The sequence below is a fragment of the Carassius auratus genome, unplaced genomic scaffold (assembly GCF_003368295.1).
Source record: "Carassius auratus strain Wakin unplaced genomic scaffold, ASM336829v1 scaf_tig00214215, whole genome shotgun sequence".
Classification (NCBI taxonomy): domain Eukaryota; kingdom Metazoa; phylum Chordata; class Actinopteri; order Cypriniformes; family Cyprinidae; genus Carassius; species Carassius auratus.
Genome location: NW_020527563.1, coordinates 48871 through 67334, shown reverse-complemented (window position 1 = coordinate 67334; position 18464 = coordinate 48871). Strand labels below are relative to the sequence as shown.

General features: G+C 35.2%; 1 protein-coding gene across 1 annotated transcript; it reads right to left on the bottom strand.

Annotated features, from left to right (window-relative positions):
- Window positions 1-678: 678 nt before the first annotated feature.
- On the bottom strand, window positions 679-4125 carry LOC113091552 (uncharacterized protein K02A2.6-like). The gene is made up of 2 exons (XM_026257133.1): window positions 931-4125; window positions 679-791 (listed from the first exon to the last, which is right to left on the bottom strand). Exons 1-2 carry the CDS (start codon window positions 3911-3913, stop codon window positions 787-789), a joined length of 2988 nt encoding a protein of 995 aa, XP_026112918.1. The 5' UTR covers window positions 3914-4125; the 3' UTR covers window positions 679-786.
- Window positions 4126-18464: the final 14339 nt, after the last annotated feature.

The window sequence follows — 18464 nt, the reverse complement described above, 5'->3', positions numbered from 1 at the left end:
TAATAGTTCGTTTAGAGCGCCGTAGACCCCCTGGACTTGGAATCAGGGGTTCTGTTAGTTCAAAAGGTACCTCAGAGTCAAATGTACCTGGAATTCCAGCAAATCCAGAATCTTGATCATTGAGTTCAGCATTTTGAGCTTGATCATTAGATTCAGCAGATTGAGCAGTCTCCTTTTCATTCGGTGGCATTGGAATCTCTGAGGACGAAGTGCGTGGTCTCAATTGATCACCATGCCGTCTATACACAGTATCCGATGCTGGATCACGTACCTTGTACGAAACAGGTCCTGTCTGTTGTGTAATCACTCCAGATAACCACTTCGGATCTCCTCCCACTGTACTTCGCAAGAAAACAGAATCATCCACAGCAAAGGATCTCTCTCTTGCCCGATAGTCATGTTGATTTTTCTGCAAATACTGTTTTCTGCGAACCGTCTCATGAATGTTTGGTTTCAGGAAGTCCAGCCTGGTGCGGATGTGTCTCTTTAAAAATAAATCAGATGGTGACTGACCTGTGGTACAATTAGGAGTTGTGCGATAGCGCAATAAAAATAAAGATAGTCTATCATCAATGCACATTTGCTCATTAGTCAATTTCTTCATACCCCTCTTGAACGTCTGGACATATCTTTCTGCCAAACCATTTGTTGCTGGGTGTTTTGGTGCACTTCTGGTATGCATAATACCATTCTGCTTCACAAATCTTTGGAATTCATCAGAAGTAAAAGTAGTTGGATTATCAGTCACGATTTGTTCAGGTAATCCATATGCAGAAAACAATCTCTTCAATCTGGTAATAGTAGCTTGAGAAGTAATCTGTGACATACGAAAAACTTCCAACCATTTAGAATGAGCATCAACAATGATCATAAACATGTTGTTCAAGAACGGACCAGCAAAATCCACATGCAACCTTTTCCAACACTCACCCGGGAATTCCCAAGGATGAAGAGGGACGTGACTTGGCATTCTTTGTTCTTGTTGACAGATTTGACACTCCTTGCAAACTCTTTCTATATCCGTATCAATTTTAGGCCACCACACGTATTTACGAGTCAGAGCTTTCATTTTAACAATGCCAGGGTGTCCTGAGTGAATTTCCTGTAACACTGATTTTCGAAATTTGAATGGTACAATCACTCGTGTGCCCCATAGCAGACATCCCTGTTCTACTGACAGTTCATCTCTTTTCGCGTAGAATACTTTCAAATCATCTGACACTTCAATTGGCCAACCTTCCATGACATAACGAAACACTTTAGAAAGTTCTTGATCTGTTCTTGTCATTCTGGCAATCTGTGCTGCATTTAGAGGAGCTTCTTGAAGATGGTTTGTCAAAAGTGTGTTGATATTTGCTGAAATGGCTTCTGTTCCTACATCGGTAATTTCAGGTAATGGAATTCGTGACAAGCCATCTGCATTTCCATGATCTTCTGCCTTGCGATACATGATATGATAATCATATGCCGACAAAATTATCGCCCACCGCTGAATGCGAGCAGCTGCCATCATTGGGAAATGCTTATGTTCACCAAACAGAGTCACTAATGGTCTATGATCAGTTATCAAATTAAAAGATCTTCCCCAAAGATACTGATGGAATTTTTTAACTCCATAGATCACACTCAAAGCTTCCTTCTCAATCTGTGAATATTTCTTTTCAGCAGGGGACAAAGTACGTGAAGCATATGCAATGGGATGCTCGTCACCATTTGGCATGATGTGCTGAAGCACCGCACCAATTCCATAAGCGGAAGCATCACATGCTAAAGTCAAAGGCAGTTGTGGATCATAGTATACTAGCACTTTGTCACTGGTGAGCAATTCTTTACATCTACTAAAAGCACCTTGTTCCTTTTTCCCCCAGCACCAAGCAGTTTGTTCTTTCAACAGTCTATACAGTGGTGCCAACACTGTGCTCTGCTGTGGTACAAAGCGTCCATAATAATTTACCAAACCTAAAAAAGCTCGTAGTTCCTTCACATTTGATGGTGCTGGCGCATCTTGAATAGCTTTTACCTTGTCTTTTGTCGGATACACCCCTTTTTCATCGATCACATGACCCAGGTACTCAATCCGTGTTTGTCCCCACTCCCATTTACATTTCTTTACTCTTAAGCCTGATTCTTGAAGACGCTGTAAGACTTTGCAAATGTTTGTTAGATGTTCTTGCTCATCTTTACCTGTGATCAACAAATCGTCCAAATACACAATTACTTTCAGATCTTTCATCAAATTTTCCATTATTCGTTGAAAAATGGAAGGGGCTGAACTGATGCCAAAAGCAAGACGATTATACACATATAATCCCTTGTGAGTGTTGATTGTCGTATACTTCTTAGAATCATTATCCAGCACGACTTGTTGATATGCTTGTGCCAAGTCAATCTTGGAAAACAACTTCCCTCCACTCAAAGTGGCTAACACTTCCTCGATCCGTGGCAAGGGATACACTTCAGTGTTGGCAGCTTGATTAACAGTGACTTTGTAGTCTCCGCATAAGCGAATTGTGGAATCTTTTTTTATAACAGGAACAACTGGAGCAGCCCACTCGCTGTATTTTACTGGGGATATAACATTAGCTTTTTCCAGTCTATCAATTTCCTTCTCCACACGCTCTTTCATAGCAAAAGGAAGAGGACGACTTTTAAAAAACTTGGGTGGCACATCTGGTTTCACTGAAATAGTGGCTTTAATGTCCTTTAAAGTGCCCAGCTCATCCTTAAAGACTTCACTATATTTGTCCAGCACTTCTTGAATGGACCCAGGCTGCTTACTCACATGTCGAATTATCTTCCAATTCAGTTTTACTTTCTGAAGCCAGTTTCTCCCACACAGGTTTGGACCATTCCCTTTGACTACGATCAGTGGTAACTCATTCACTTGATCCTCATATTGTACAGTAGCCGTGAATTGACCCAACACTGGAATGCATTCACCGGTGTAGGTCTTTAACTTGACTCTAGCTCCCTCCAGTGGCAAATGGGCAAACGATCGTCTATACTCTTGTTGTGAAATGATGCTTACAGCCGCTCCTGTATCAATCTCCATCAATAAATCCTGCTGATTCACAGTAAAATTTACTTGGAAAGACTGTTTCTCAGTATCACTTAACATGGAAAACATTTCCAGCTCCGGCTCTTCAGCATGCATATAAGCTGTTACTTTGTGCTTGTTCTGTTGTTCAGCATATTTACTGTTAGGATGTGACTTCATTTTAACTTTGCAAGCTCTCTTTATATGCCCAATCACTCCACAATTGTGACATTTAGAGTTTTTAAAATAACACTCCTGTGCATTATGGTTTTTCCCTTTACAGCGATAGCATTGTCTCTGGTTATAAACAGTCTTTGCATTTACCTTATGCACTGTTGTCGCTGAATCCTCTGTTTTCCTCAGCTGTTGCGTATCTCGATCTGCGGTTTCCATACTGTGAGCAACTTCAAGTGCCCGTGCAAAAGTGAGTGTGTCTTCCGAAAGCAATCTTCGTTGACATGCTTCACTTCGGATTCCGCTGACAAAACGATCACGTAGAGACTCATCCAAACTTGCACCAAAGTCACATTTAGATGCACATTGTTTCAGTTCAGCAACATACTGGGACACAGTTTCATGGGGCTTTTGAACACAGCGCTGAAATCGGAAACGCTCAGCTATTATTAACGGCTTTGGTTCAAAATGGGCCTTCAGAATGTTCACAATTTCTTCAAACGTTTTATCCTTTGGCTTCGCAGGCTGAACCAGATTCCGTAGTAATCCATATGTGGACGTTCCCACAGCACTAAGCAAAGTCGCTACTTGCTTCGTATCATCCACATCATTTGCAATCATGAACAATTCCGCTCGTTCAATATATGCAGACCAGGACTCATTTTCCGGTTTATACTCATCCAATCTTCCGATTTGCGCCATGTCTTCTCACACTTTATCCTCGTCGCCAATTTATGTTATATATTCATGAGGCCAGCCACCAAATGCTATCAAAACATACTTTACTGGTGTTCAGATCACATATTGATTACAACACATTTCACACGTGCAAATCACATCACGTGATTTAAATACCCTCTTCCCAGGCATGGGAACCAATGACTGCTCATCATGCATATATACACATTATCCCAAATACACCACACAGAACATCACCGTTATATATATGACATGATAATAAGGCCTGTACTGAACATCACATCCTTTCTTTTCTCCCCAGATGTATCTATCTATCTATCTATATATATATATATATATATATATATATATATATATATATATATATATATATATATATATATATATATATATATAGGTGGTTGAATAAAAATATTTGGACATTATTTATAAAAATTACCCCAAGTTAACACCAGCAAGCTTGTTAGCTAGACATTTAGCATCAGCTACGATATTTACTTATTTTCAGTACGGTTATGAATAAAAATTCATGTCTGTCTAATGTTACTCGACTAGTTAATCCAAACAATATAACGTTACTGTTGATAAACAATTTAAAAACAGACGTCATGGCATTTTAATAAAACTGTTAATATTACGGCAGCGGGGAATTTGGACTACATGAGTTATTTTATTTAATCTGTGTTAGTTTAAGGTTATTTTATTTTATTTTTTAACCTAAAACACAGAGACGCTGATTGATGTGTCTGCATCGTTTGCACTGGAGCATTTCAGTGGGCTTAAACAGATCACTCTTAATAGCGGATTTAGTTCCCAAACAACTGACAATTTTGACCTAAATATGATTTTCAGTTACAATAATTAATCCTAAATTTCGACATTAATAACTGAGTTTTAGCAACACCAGACGCACGCGCGCTCACAAGATCTGCCGGTTCTTACTTCTGGAGACTCGCACTAAACGGTTCATTTGAATCAGTGAGTGGTCGACTCCAGAACAGCTGCAAACGAATCGTTTGGTGCGATTTGCGATCTGATTAAAGTTTATTTTGAAAAGACTCAGTTCATTCATGATGAATCAGACACAGCTTCTGCGTGTCGGAGCACGTGATATATTATAGGGAGCAGTGGCATAACCAAAGGTGTGCCACCGTGTGCCTGTGCCACCCAAAGTGGCAGCTGGCACACCTAAAAATAGATGCAGAATTATTTTTCATAGTCTCAAAAAATGTTTACTAAACTTGGGCTATTGTTGTTTACTTTGAATATATATATATTTTTAAATCAACCCTTTTCACGCCTAAATTACAAATATTAATACAAATTTAACTGACCCCTTGTTTCCATGGCGACTCGTCATCATTGTCGCGTTTTTTTTTTTTTATGATTGTGGCTTGACACACAGCAGCCACTAACAGATGTATCGGTATTCGTTTTATTTTATTTTTTTCATTTTTTATTAAACAAACTTGTTTACCATGTCAACTATCTGATATTCCGATTATTCGTTTAAAAACCTTTATAAATTATCTTGATCTATAACGAGATGAGAACTGCAGTTCAGAGTCCTGTCAGTCGGATTTAGCGTAGCCTGCAGCACTTGAATTCCCCAGTTTCTCCTGAAATGAAAGTAAGTGGCTGTTGAACTGGACGAAGAATAGAGTAAACTTTATTGTTCTGCTATGTGTGTCTTTAATTTAGTATTTACAATTTAATTATATATGTGGCGTTTTGCTGCATAACAATCAAATTGAAGACAGCCAGAAGCAGAGGTGGAATTTTGTCTTGTTTTTAGTTATCGGACATATTCAAAATTGTTAATAAATCTGCAAACATTTGCACGTAACACTTTCACTTTTTATCCCAGTGTTTCACTTTGATTGACAAGTTTTTATAGTTTGCACTGTATGGTTTGTACATCGCAATACTCTACAGGTGTTTTGAATGTGTCTTATATAAATATTGATTTATAATATATATATATATATATATATATATATATATATATATATATATATATATATATATATATATATATATATATATATATATATATTTTGATGCATTTAGGCAATGACTTTTGACTAACTGTACAAACAAATATATAAATAAAAGGAATGCATATCAGTTTTGCGTTTACTGTTTTTCCTATGGATGTTTAAAGAGTCAAAATTATTTTTTTTAAGGAAGAGGCACTTAAATATAAAATTAATACTCGTTAATAAAAATTTGATTGTCACTGGTGAAAAATAAACCCTAAATAGCAACACATTTAAAATTTAAAAAATCTCAGACATGCTTCGAAGTGCCGATCTGAATCAACCTAGTCGCGAACAGGCTCCGAAGTGCCGATCTGAATCAACCGAGTCGCGAACAAGCTCCGAAAGTGCCGATCTGAATCAACCGAGTCGCGAACAGGCTCCGAAGTGCCGATCTGAATCAACCGAGTCGCGAACAGGCTCCGAAGTGCCGATCTGAATCAACCGAGTCGCGAACAGGGTCCGAAGTGCCGATCTGAATCAACCGAGTCGCGAACAAGCTCCGAAGTGCCGATCTGAATCAACCGAGTCGCGAACAGGCTCCGAAGTGCCGATCTGAATCAACCGAGTCGCGAACAGGCTCCGAAGTGCCGATCTGAAAACTTCGATCGAAGAATGTAAAAAAATAACTATTTCTCTAATAACTCTATTAACTCTACAACTCTATGAAAGACTCAGATCATGTATCTAAAAAATAAATCGCTATAGTAAAAGAGAAATAATAAGAGGAGTGAAGTTTCCTACCGTTCTGCTGTGTTTGGTCCTCACTCGCGTCTGACGCTCCGCGGCGCGTCTCCGCCCCTCACACGCGCGTTAACAGCGCTAAATTAATCATCTTTGCTAATTATTATACATTTACTTCAATGTCAGATTCAGGTACTTCATTTATTATTGTTCAATGAACTGTTTGAACAAAAAAAGGTTGTATTTCAGTAATAATTCTAAATTATCAAAATAAAATATGTAAATAATGTTTTCTATATTAATATCCTTTAAAATATAATCTATTTCTGTGATGTGCAGCTGTATTTTCAGCATCATTCCTCCAGTCCTCAGTGTCACATGATCTTTAGAAATCATGAAAATATGATGATTTATTATTAGAACTATTAATAGTTGTGCTATCAAATATTATTTTGAAATCTGCGATACTTTTTTCAAGATTCTTCGATGTATAATTTAATTTAATTTTTATTATTAGAATTATCAACAGTTTTGCTGCTAAATACTATTTTGGAACCTGTGATACTTTTTTCAGGATTCTTTGATGAATAAAAAGTTAAAATTAAATAAATAAACTTGAGTAAAAGTACAGATACGTATAATAAAATATTACTCCAGTAAAAGTAAAAATACTCCTTTTTCAATTTTACTCAAGTGAAAGTACAAAAGTACTCAATTTTTTTATGTACTTAAGTAAAAAAGTACTGAAAGATAGATGTTTGCAATTTTATAATTTAATTTTGTATTAGCACTTTTTTTTTTAAATAATCCTACTGCTCAAAATACCTGGGATTTTTTCCAAAATAACCACTATATGGAGTCAAGATATATTTTTCTTGTTGATATGAACTACGTTGACGAGAGTAATGTTCACTGTGAAGCTTACACTGTGATGTACCTGAGAGAAAACAGAGATGACCATCTGATTTTCACCAGTAAGAAAAAAGTATTTTAAAGTTTGTGGTTTTACAGAACATCACCGTTATATATATGACATGATAATAAGGCCTGTTCTGAACATCACATCCTTTCTTTTCTCCCCAGATGTATCTATTTATATATATATATATATATATATATATATATATATATATATATATATATATATATATATATATATATATAGGTGTTTGAATAAAAATATTTGGACATTATTTATAAAAATTACCCCAAGTTAACACCAGCAAGCTTGTTAGCTAGACATTTAGCATCAGCTATGATATTTATTTATTTTCAGTACGGTTATGAATAAAAATTCATGTCTGTCTAATGTTACTCGACTAGTTAATCCAAACAATATAACGTTACTGTTGATAAACAATTTAAAAACAGACGTCATGGCATTTTAATAAAACTGTTAATATTACGGCAGCGGGGAATTTGACCTACATGAGTTATTTTATTTAATCTGTGTTAGTTTAAGGTTATTTTATTTTATTTTTTAACCTAAAACACAGAGACGCTGATTGATGTGTCTTCATCGTTTGCACTGGAGCATTTCAGTGGGCTTAAACAGATCACTCTTAATAGCGGATTTAGTTCCCAAACAACTGACAATTTTGACCTAAATATGATTTTCAGTTACAATAATTAATCCTAAATTTCGACATTAATAACTGAGTTTTAGCAACACCAGACGCACGCGCGCTCACAAGATCTGCCGGTTCTTACTTCTGGAGACTCGCACTAAACGGTTCATTTGAATCAGTGAGTGGTCGACTCCAGAACAGCTGCAATCGGATCATTCTAATTCGTAAACGAATCGTTTGGTGCGATTTGCGATCCGATTAAAGTTTAGGCTTGTTCGACTTCATGCAGTTTTGCGCAAACCGATCGTCGGCTGACTTGAAGCAGTGCATGCCGGTTAGAAATGTTGTCTGACTTGATACAGCGCTGACGCCACGTGACTGTGACGTGTGCCGTCAAAGTACCACGAGAGCGATTCGAGAGTAGCCGGAGAACTCAGCCAGCGCAGCTTCTGAAGAGCGGCTGCAAAGGTTCTGATGACGACACAACTGATCCACGATTGGCTGGATTCACTGATGACACCGATGACGTGCGTTTCAAGTTTATTGCGAGTCGGCTTCAGTTTCAGAAATTCTCATATGGACTTTTAAAACAGTTCAATACGTTTTTATGTCGTCTTCATCTTATAAATCATATTTATTAAATATTGTTTTACTGTATTTACTTTATTGTTAATATAAAGTTTGTGTATGTTTATTTTGCATGACTTTCTTTTTTATATAGACCTTTTACAGTATTCAGCAGCATAACCTATTCAAATGAGCATTTTTAAGAACTAAAATGTTAATCTAAAAAGCATACAATCTAATGTGGTCATAAATGTATGCTCCTATACAAATGATACATAATACATCATGTTCCTCCATTTGTTTGGTTTTTTCATATTCTCTAGTTTATTTAGCTGTGTTTATACTTCACCTGCATGTGGTTAGCAAACTGCTAACAACTTGCTGTAACTTCAACTGAACAACTTGACAACATTCTGTTCACTTCCAAATAGTTGGTCTAAATCACAATATAAATCCAACAGAATTGTGCTTTTCTGTATATGAAAATCAGTGGTGTTATGTTTAAAATGTTAAAAAGCTCAGCAGGAGGGCACTGTAAATCTTGTTGCTGAAACCTTCTTAAAAAACACATACCCACCAGGGAATTTTTTTATAGGTTACTTTTATCATTTTGTATAAGCAGAAACACCCATGTCATACTGATAAAGTATATATCCAATATGGTATCTTGTTTTGGAAGGCACCCTTCCAAAACACCAATTTATTTTATTTTTTTCAAAACACCACATACACACATTTAAACGCGATCAGGTAAGCAATCGCCACGTGATCTGCCATGACTGACGTAATTGCAGCAAACTACGGGAGCCACAACGTGTCCGGCTTCATATCTCCGTTTGCAGCTCCTCCCCACCTTCACGCGGCTACTCTCGCCGATCGGTTGCATCCAGCCGCAGCCGATGTCGAACACACCTTTTATTTTGAAAAGACTCAGTTCGTTCATGATGAATCAGACACAGCTTCTGCGTGTCGGAGCACGTGATATATTATAGGGAGCAGTGGCATAACCAAAGGTGTGCCCCGGTGTGCCTGTGCCACCCAAAGTGGCAGCTGGCACACCTAAAAATAGATGCAGAATTATTTTTCATAGTCTCAAAAAATGTTTACTAAACTTGGGCTATTGTTGTTTACTTTGAAAATATATATATTTTTAAATCAACCCTTTTCACGCCTAAATTACAAATATTAATACAAATTTAACTGACCCCTTGTTTCCATGGCGACGTGTCATCATTGTCGCGTTTTTTTTTTGTTTTTTTTTATGGTTGTCGCTTGACACACAGCAGCCACTAACAGATGTATCGGTATTCGTTTTATTTTATTTTGTTCATTTTTTATTAAACAAACTTGTTTACCATGTCAACTATCTGATATTCCGATTATTCGTTTAAAAACCTTTATAAATTATCTTGATCTATAACGAGATGAGAACTGCAGTTCAGAGTCCTGTCAGTCGGATTTAGCGTAGCCTACAGCACTTGAATTCCCCAGTTTCTCCTGAAATGAAAGTAAGTGGCTGTTGAACTGGACGAAGAATAGAGTAAACTTTATTGTTCTGCTATGTGTGTCTTTAATTTAGTATTTACAATTTATTTATCTATGTGGCGTTTTGCTGCATAACAATCAAATTGAAGACAGCCAGAAACAGAGGTGTAATTTTGTTTTGTTTTTAGTTTTCGGACATATTCAAAATTGTTAATAAATCTGCAAACATTTGCACGTAACACTTTCACTTTTTATCCCAGTGTTTCACTTTGACTGACAAGTTTTTATAGTTTGCACTGTATGGTTTGTACATCGCAATACTCTACAGGTATTTTGAATGTGTCTTATTTAAATATTGATTTATAATATATATATATATATATATATATATATATATATATATATATATATATATATATATATATATATATATATATATATTTGATGCATTTAGGCAATGACTTTTGACTAACTGTACAAACAAATATATAAATAAAAGGAATGCATATCAGTTTTGCGTTTACTGTTTTTCCTATGGATGTTTAAAGAGTCAAAATTATTTTTTTTTTAAGGAAGAGGCACTTAAATATAAAATTAATACTCGTTAATAAAAATTTGATTGTCACTGGTGAAAAATAAACCCTAAATAGCAACACATTTAAAATTTAAAAAATCTCAGACATGCTTCGAAGTGCCGATCTGAATCAACCGAGTCGCGAACAGGCTCCGAAGTGCCGATCTGAATCAACCGAGTTGCGAACAAGCTCCGAAGTGCCGATCTGAATCAACCGAGTCGCGAACAGGCTCCGAAGTGCCGATTTGAATCAACCGAGTCGCGAACAGGCTCCGAAGTGCCGATCTGAATCAACCGAGTCGCGAACAGGGTCCGAAGTGCCGATCTGAATCAACGGAGTCGCGAACAAACTCCGAAGTGCCGATCTGAATCAACCGAGTCGCGAACAGGCTCCGAAGTGCCGATCTGAATCAACCGAGTCGCGAACAGGCTCCGAAGTGCCGATCTGAAAACTTCGATCAAAGAATGTAAAAAAATAACTATTTCTCTAATAACTCTATTAACTCTACAACTCTATGAAAGACTCAGATCATGTATCTAAAAAATAAATCGCTATAGTAAAAGAGAAATAATAAGAGGAGTGAAGTTTCCTACCGTTCTGCTGTGTTTGGTCCTCACTCGCGTCTGACGCTCCGCGGCGCGTCTCCGCCCCTCACACGCTCGTTTACAGCGCTAAATTAATCATCTTTGCTAATTATTATACATTTACTTCAATGTCAGATTCAGGTACTTCATTTATTATTGTTCAATGAACTGTTTGAACAAAAAAAGGTTGTATTTCAGTAATAATTCTAAATTATCAAAATAAAATATATAAAATAATGTTTTCTATATTAATATCCTTTAAAATATAATCTATTTCTGTGATGTGCAGCTGTATTTTCAGCATTTTCCTCCAGTCTTCAGTGTCACATGATCTTTAGAAATCATGAAAATATGATGATTTATTATTAGAACTATTAATAGTTGTGCTATCAAATATTATTTTGAAATCTGCGATACTTTTTTCAAGATTCTTCGATGTATAATTTAATTTAATTTTTATTATTAGAATTATCAACAGTTTTGCTGCTAAATACTATTTTGGAACCTGTGATACTTTTTTCAGGATTCTTTGATGAATAAAAAGTTAAAATTAAATAAATAAACTTGAGTAAAAGTACAGATACGTATAATAAAATATTACTCCAGTAAAAGTAAAAGTACTCCTTTTTCAATTTTACTCAAGTGAAAGTACAAAAGTACTCAATTTTTTATGTACTTAAGTAAAAAAGTACTGAAAGATAGATGTTTGCAATTTTATAATTTAATTTTGTATTAGCACTTTTTTTTTTAAATAATCCTACTGCTCAAAATACCTGGGATTTTTTCCAAAATAACCACTATATGGAGTCAAGATATATTTTTCTTGTTGATATGGACTACGTTGACAAGAGTAATGTTCACTGTGAAGCTTACACTGTGATGTACCTGAGAGAAAACAGAGATGACCATCTGATTTTCACCAGTAAGAAAAAAGTATTTTAAAGTTTGTGGTTTTACAGAACATCACCGTTATATATATGACATGATAATAAGGCCTGTTCTGAACATCACATCCTTTCCTTTCTCCCCAGATGTATCTATATATATATATATATATATATATATATATATATATATATATATATATATATATATATATATATATATATATATATATAGGTGGTTGAATAAAAATATTTGGACATTATTTATAAAAATTACCCCAAGTTAACACCAGCAAGCTTGTTAGCTAGACATTTAGCATCAGCTACGATATTTACTTATTTTCAGTACGGTTATGAATAAAAATTCATGGTTGTCTAATGTTACTCGACTAGTTAATCCAAACAATATAACGTTACTGTTGATAAACAATTTAAAAACAGACGTCATGGCATTTTAATAAAACTGTTAATATTACGGCAGCGGGGAATTTGGACTACATGAGTTATTTTATTTAATCTGTGTTAGTTTAAGGTTATTTTATTTTATTTTTTAACCTAAAACACAGAGACGCTGATTGATGTGTCTGCATCGTTTGCACTGGAGCATTTCAGTGGGCTTAAACAGATCACTCTTAATAGCGGATTTAGTTCGCAAACAACTGACAATTTTGACCTAAATATGATTTTCAGTTACAATAATTAATCCTAAATTTCGACATTAATAACTGAGTTTTAGCAACACCAGACGCACGCGCGCTCACAAGATCTGCCGGTTCTTACTTCTGGAGACTCGCACTAAACGGTTCATTTCAATCAGTGAGTGGTCGACTCCAGAACAGCTGCAATCGGATCATTCTAATTCGTAAACGAATCGTTTGGTGCGATTTGCGATCCGATTAAAGTTTATTTTGAAAAGACTCAGTTCATTCATGATGAATCAGACACAGCTTCTGCGTGTCGGAGCACGTGATATATTATAGGGAGCAGTGGCATAACCAAAGGTGTGCCACGGTGTGCCTGTGCCACCCAAAGTGGCAGCTTGCACACCTAAAAATAGATGCAGAATTATTTTCATAGTCTCAAAAAATGTTTACTAAACTTGGGCTATTGTTGTTTACTTTGAAAATATATATATTTTTAAATCAACCCTTTTCACGCCTAAATTACAAATATTAATACAAATTTAACTCACCCCTTGTTTCCATGGCGACGCGTCATCATTGTCGCGTTTTTTTTTTTTTATGATTGTCGCTTGACACACAGCAGCCACTAACAGATGTATCGGTATTCGTTTTATTTTATTTTTTTCATTTTTTATTAAACAAACTTGTTTACCATGTCAACTATCTGATATACCGATTATTCGTTTAAAAACCTTTATAAATTATCTTGATCTATAACGAGATGAGAACTGCAGTTCAGAGTCCTGTCAGTCGGATTTAGCGTAGCCTACAGCACTTGAATTCCCCAGTTTCTCCTGAAATGAAAGTAAGTGGCTGTTGAACTGGAGGAAGAATAGAGTAAACTTTATTGTTCTGCTATGTGTGTCTTTAATTTAGTATTTACAATTTATTTATATATGTGGCGTTTTGCTGCATAACAATCAAATTGAAGACAGCCAGAAGCAGAGGTGGAATTTTGTTTTGTTTTTAGTTTTCGGACATATTCAAAATTGTTAATAAATCTGCAAACATTTGCACGTAACACTTTCACTTTTTATCCCAGTGTTTCACTTTGACTGACAAGTTTTTATAGTTTGCACTGTATGGTTTGTACATCGCAATACTCTACAGGGGTTTTGAATGTGTCTTATTTAAATATTGATTTATAATATATATATATATATATATATATATATATATATATATATATATATATATATATATATATATATATATTTGATGCATTTAGGCAATGACTTTTGACTAACTGTACAAACAAATATATAAATAAAAGGAATGCATATCAGTTTTGCGTTTACTGTTTTTCCTATGGATGTTTAAAGAGTCAAAATTATTTTTTTTTTTAAGGAAGAGGCACTTAAATATAAAATTAATGCTCGTTAATAAAAATTTGATTGTCACTGGTGAAAAATAAACCCTAAATAGCAACACATTTAAAATGTAAAAAATCTCAGACATGCTTCGAAGTGCCGATCTGAATCAACCGAGTCGCGAACAGGCTCCGAAGTGCCGATCTGAATCAACCGAGTTGCGAACAGGCTCCGAAGTGCCGATCTGAATCAACCGAGTCGCGAACAGGCTCCGAAGTGCCGATCTGAATCAACCGAGTCGCGAACAGGCTCCGAAGTGCCGATCTGAATCAACGGAGTCGCGAACAAACTCCGAAGTGCCGATCTGAATCAACCGAGTCGCGAACAGGCTCCGAAGTGCCGATCTGAATCAACCGAGTCGCGAACAGGCTCCGAAGTGCCGATCTGAAAACTTCGATCAAAAAAAAAATAACTATTTCTCTAATAACTCTATTAACTCTACAACTCTATGAAAGACTCAGATCATGTATCTAAAAAATAAATCGCTATAGTAAAAGAGAAATAATAAGAGGAGTGAAGTTTCCTACCGTTCTGCTGTGTTTGGTCCTCACTTGCGTCTGACGCTCCGCGGCGGGTCTCCGCCCCTCACACGCTCGTTTACAGCGCTAAATTAATCATCTTTGCTAATTATTATACATTTACTTCAATGTCAGATTCAGGTACTTCATTTATTATTGTTCAATGAACTGTTTGAACAAAAAAAGGTTGTATTTCAGTAATAATTCTAAATTATCAAAATAAAATATATAAAATAATGTTTTCTATATTAATATCCTTTAAAATATAATCTATTTCTGTGATGTGCAGCTGTATTTTCAGCATCATTCCTCCAGTCTTCAGTGTCACATGATCTTTAGAAATCATGAAAATATGATGATTTATTATTAGAACTATTAATAGTTGTGCTATCAAATATTATTTTGAAATCTGCGATACTTTTTTCAAGATTCTTCGATGTATAATTTAATTTAATTTTTATTATTAGAATTATCAACAGTTTTGCTGCTAAATACTATTTTGGAACCTGTGATACTTTTTTCAGGATTCTTTGATGAATAAAAAGTTAAAATTAAATAAATAAACTTGAGTAAAAGTACAGATACGTATAATAAAATATTACTCCAGTAAAAGTAAAAGTACTCCTTTTTCAATTTTACTCAAGTGAAAGTACAAAAGTACTCAATTTTTTATGTACTTAAGTAAAAAAGTACTGAAAGATAGATGTTTGCAATTTTATAATTTAATTTTGTATTAGCACTTTTTTTTTTAAATAATCCTACTGCTCAAAATACCTGGGATTTTTTCCAAAATAACCACTATATGGAGTCAAGATATATTTTTCTTGTTGATATGGACTATGTTGACGAGAGTAAAGTTCACTGTGAAGCTTACACTCTGATGTACCTGAGAGAAAACAGAGATGACCATCTGATTTTCACCAGTAAGAAAAAAGTATTTTAAAGTTTGTGGTTTTACAGAACATCACCGTTATATATATGACATGATAATAAGGCCTGTTCTGAACATCACATCCTTTCCTTTCTCCCCAGATGTATCTATATATATATATATATATATATATATATATATATATATATATATATATATATAGGTGGTTGAATAAAAATATTTGGACATTATTTATAAAAATTACCCCAAGTTAACACCAGCAAGCTTGTTAGCTAGACATTTAGCATCAGCTACGATATTTACTTATTTTCAGTACGGTTATGAATAAAAATTCATGGTTGTCTAATGTTACTCGACTAGTTAATCCAAACAATATAACGTTACTGTTGATAAACAATTTAAAAACAGACGTCATGGCATTTTAATAAAACTGTTAATATTACGGCAGCGGGGAATTTGGACTACATGAGTTATTTTATTTAATCTGTGTTAGTTTAAGGTTATTTTATTTTATTTTTTAACCTAAAACACAGAGACGCTGATTGATGTGTCTGCATCGTTTGCACTGGAGCATTTCAGTGGGCTTAAACAGATCACTCTTAATAGCGGATTTAGTTCGCAAACAACTGACAATTTTGACCTAAATATGATTTTCAGTTACAATAATTAATCCTAAATTTCGACATTAATAACTGAGTTTTAGCAACACCAGACGCACGCGCGCTCACAAGATCTGCCGGTTCTTACTTCTGGAGACTCGCACTAAACGGTTCATTTCAATCAGTGAGTGGTCGACTCCAGAACAGCTGCAATCGGATCATTCTAATTCGTAAACGAATCGTTTGGTGCGATTTGCGATCCGATTAAAGTTTATTTTGAAAAGACTCAGTTCATTCATGATGAATCAGACACAGCTTCTGCGTGTCGGAGCACGTGATATATTATAGGGAGCAGTGGCATAACCAAAGGTGTGCCACGGTGTGCCTGTGCCACCCAAAGTGGCAGCTTGCACACCTAAAAATAGATGCAGAATTATTTTCATAGTCTCAAAAAATGTTTACTAAACTTGGGCTATTGTTGTTTACTTTGAAAATATATATATTTTTAAATCAACCCTTTTCACGCCTAAATTACAAATATTAATACAAATTTAACTCACCCCTTGTTTCCATGGCGACGCGTCATCATTGTCGCGTTTTTTTTTTTTTATGATTGTCGCTTGACACACAGCAGCCACTAACAGATGTATCGGTATTCGTTTTATTTTATTTTTTTCATTTTTTATTAAACAAACTTGTTTACCATGTCAACTATCTGATATACCGATTATTCGTTTAAAAACCTTTATAAATTATCTTGATCTATAACGAGATGAGAACTGCAGTTCAGAGTCCTGTCAGTCGGATTTAGCGTAGCCTACAGCACTTGAATTCCCCAGTTTCTCCTGAAATGAAAGTAAGTGGCTGTTGAACTGGAGGAAGAATAGAGTAAACTTTATTGTTCTGCTATGTGTGTCTTTAATTTAGTATTTACAATTTATTTATATATGTGGCGTTTTGCTGCATAACAATCAAATTGAAGACAGCCAGAAGCAGAGGTGGAATTTTGTTTTGTTTTTAGTTTTCGGACATATTCAAAATTGTTAATAAATCTGCAAACATTTGCACGTAACACTTTCACTTTTTATCCCAGTGTTTCACTTTGACTGACAAGTTTTTATAGTTTGCACTGTATGGTTTGTACATCGCAATACTCTACAGGGGTTTTGAATGTGTCTTATTTAAATATTGATTTATAATATATATATATATATATATATATATATATATATATATATATATATATATATATATATATATATTTGATGCATTTAGGCAATGACTTTTGACTAACTGTACAAACAAATATATAAATAAAAGGAATGCATATCAGTTTTGCGTTTACTGTTTTTCCTATGGATGTTTAAAGAGTCAAAATTATTTTTTTTTTTAAGGAAGAGGCACTTAAATATAAAATTAATGCTCGTTAATAAAAATTTGATTGTCACTGGTGAAAAATAAACCCTAAATAGCAACACATTTAAAATGTAAAAAATCTCAGACATGCTTCGAAGTGCCGATCTGAATCAACCGAGTCGCGAACAGGCTCCGAAGTGCCGATCTGAATCAACCGAGTTGCGAACAGGCTCCGAAGTGCCGATCTGAATCAACCGAGTCGCGAACAGGCTCCGAAGTGCCGATCTGAATCAACCGAGTCGCGAACAGGCTCCGAAGTGCCGATCTGAATCAACGGAGTCGCGAACAAACTCCGAAGTGCCGATCTGAATCAACCGAGTCGCGAACAGGCTCCGAAGTGCCGATCTGAATCAACCGAGTCGCGAACAGGCTCCGAAGTGCCGATCTGAAAACTTCGATCAAAAAAAAAATAACTATTTCTCTAATAACTCTATTAACTCTACAACTCTATGAAAGACTCAGATCATGTATCTAAAAAATAAATCGCTATAGTAAAAGAGAAATAATAAGAGGAGTGAAGTTTCCTACCGTTCTGCTGTGTTTGGTCCTCACTTGCGTCTGACGCTCCGCGGCGCGTCTCCGCCCCTCACACGCTCGTTTACAGCGCTAAATTAATCATCTTTGCTAATTATTATACATTTACTTCAATGTCAGATTCAGGTACTTCATTTATTATTGTTCAATGAACTG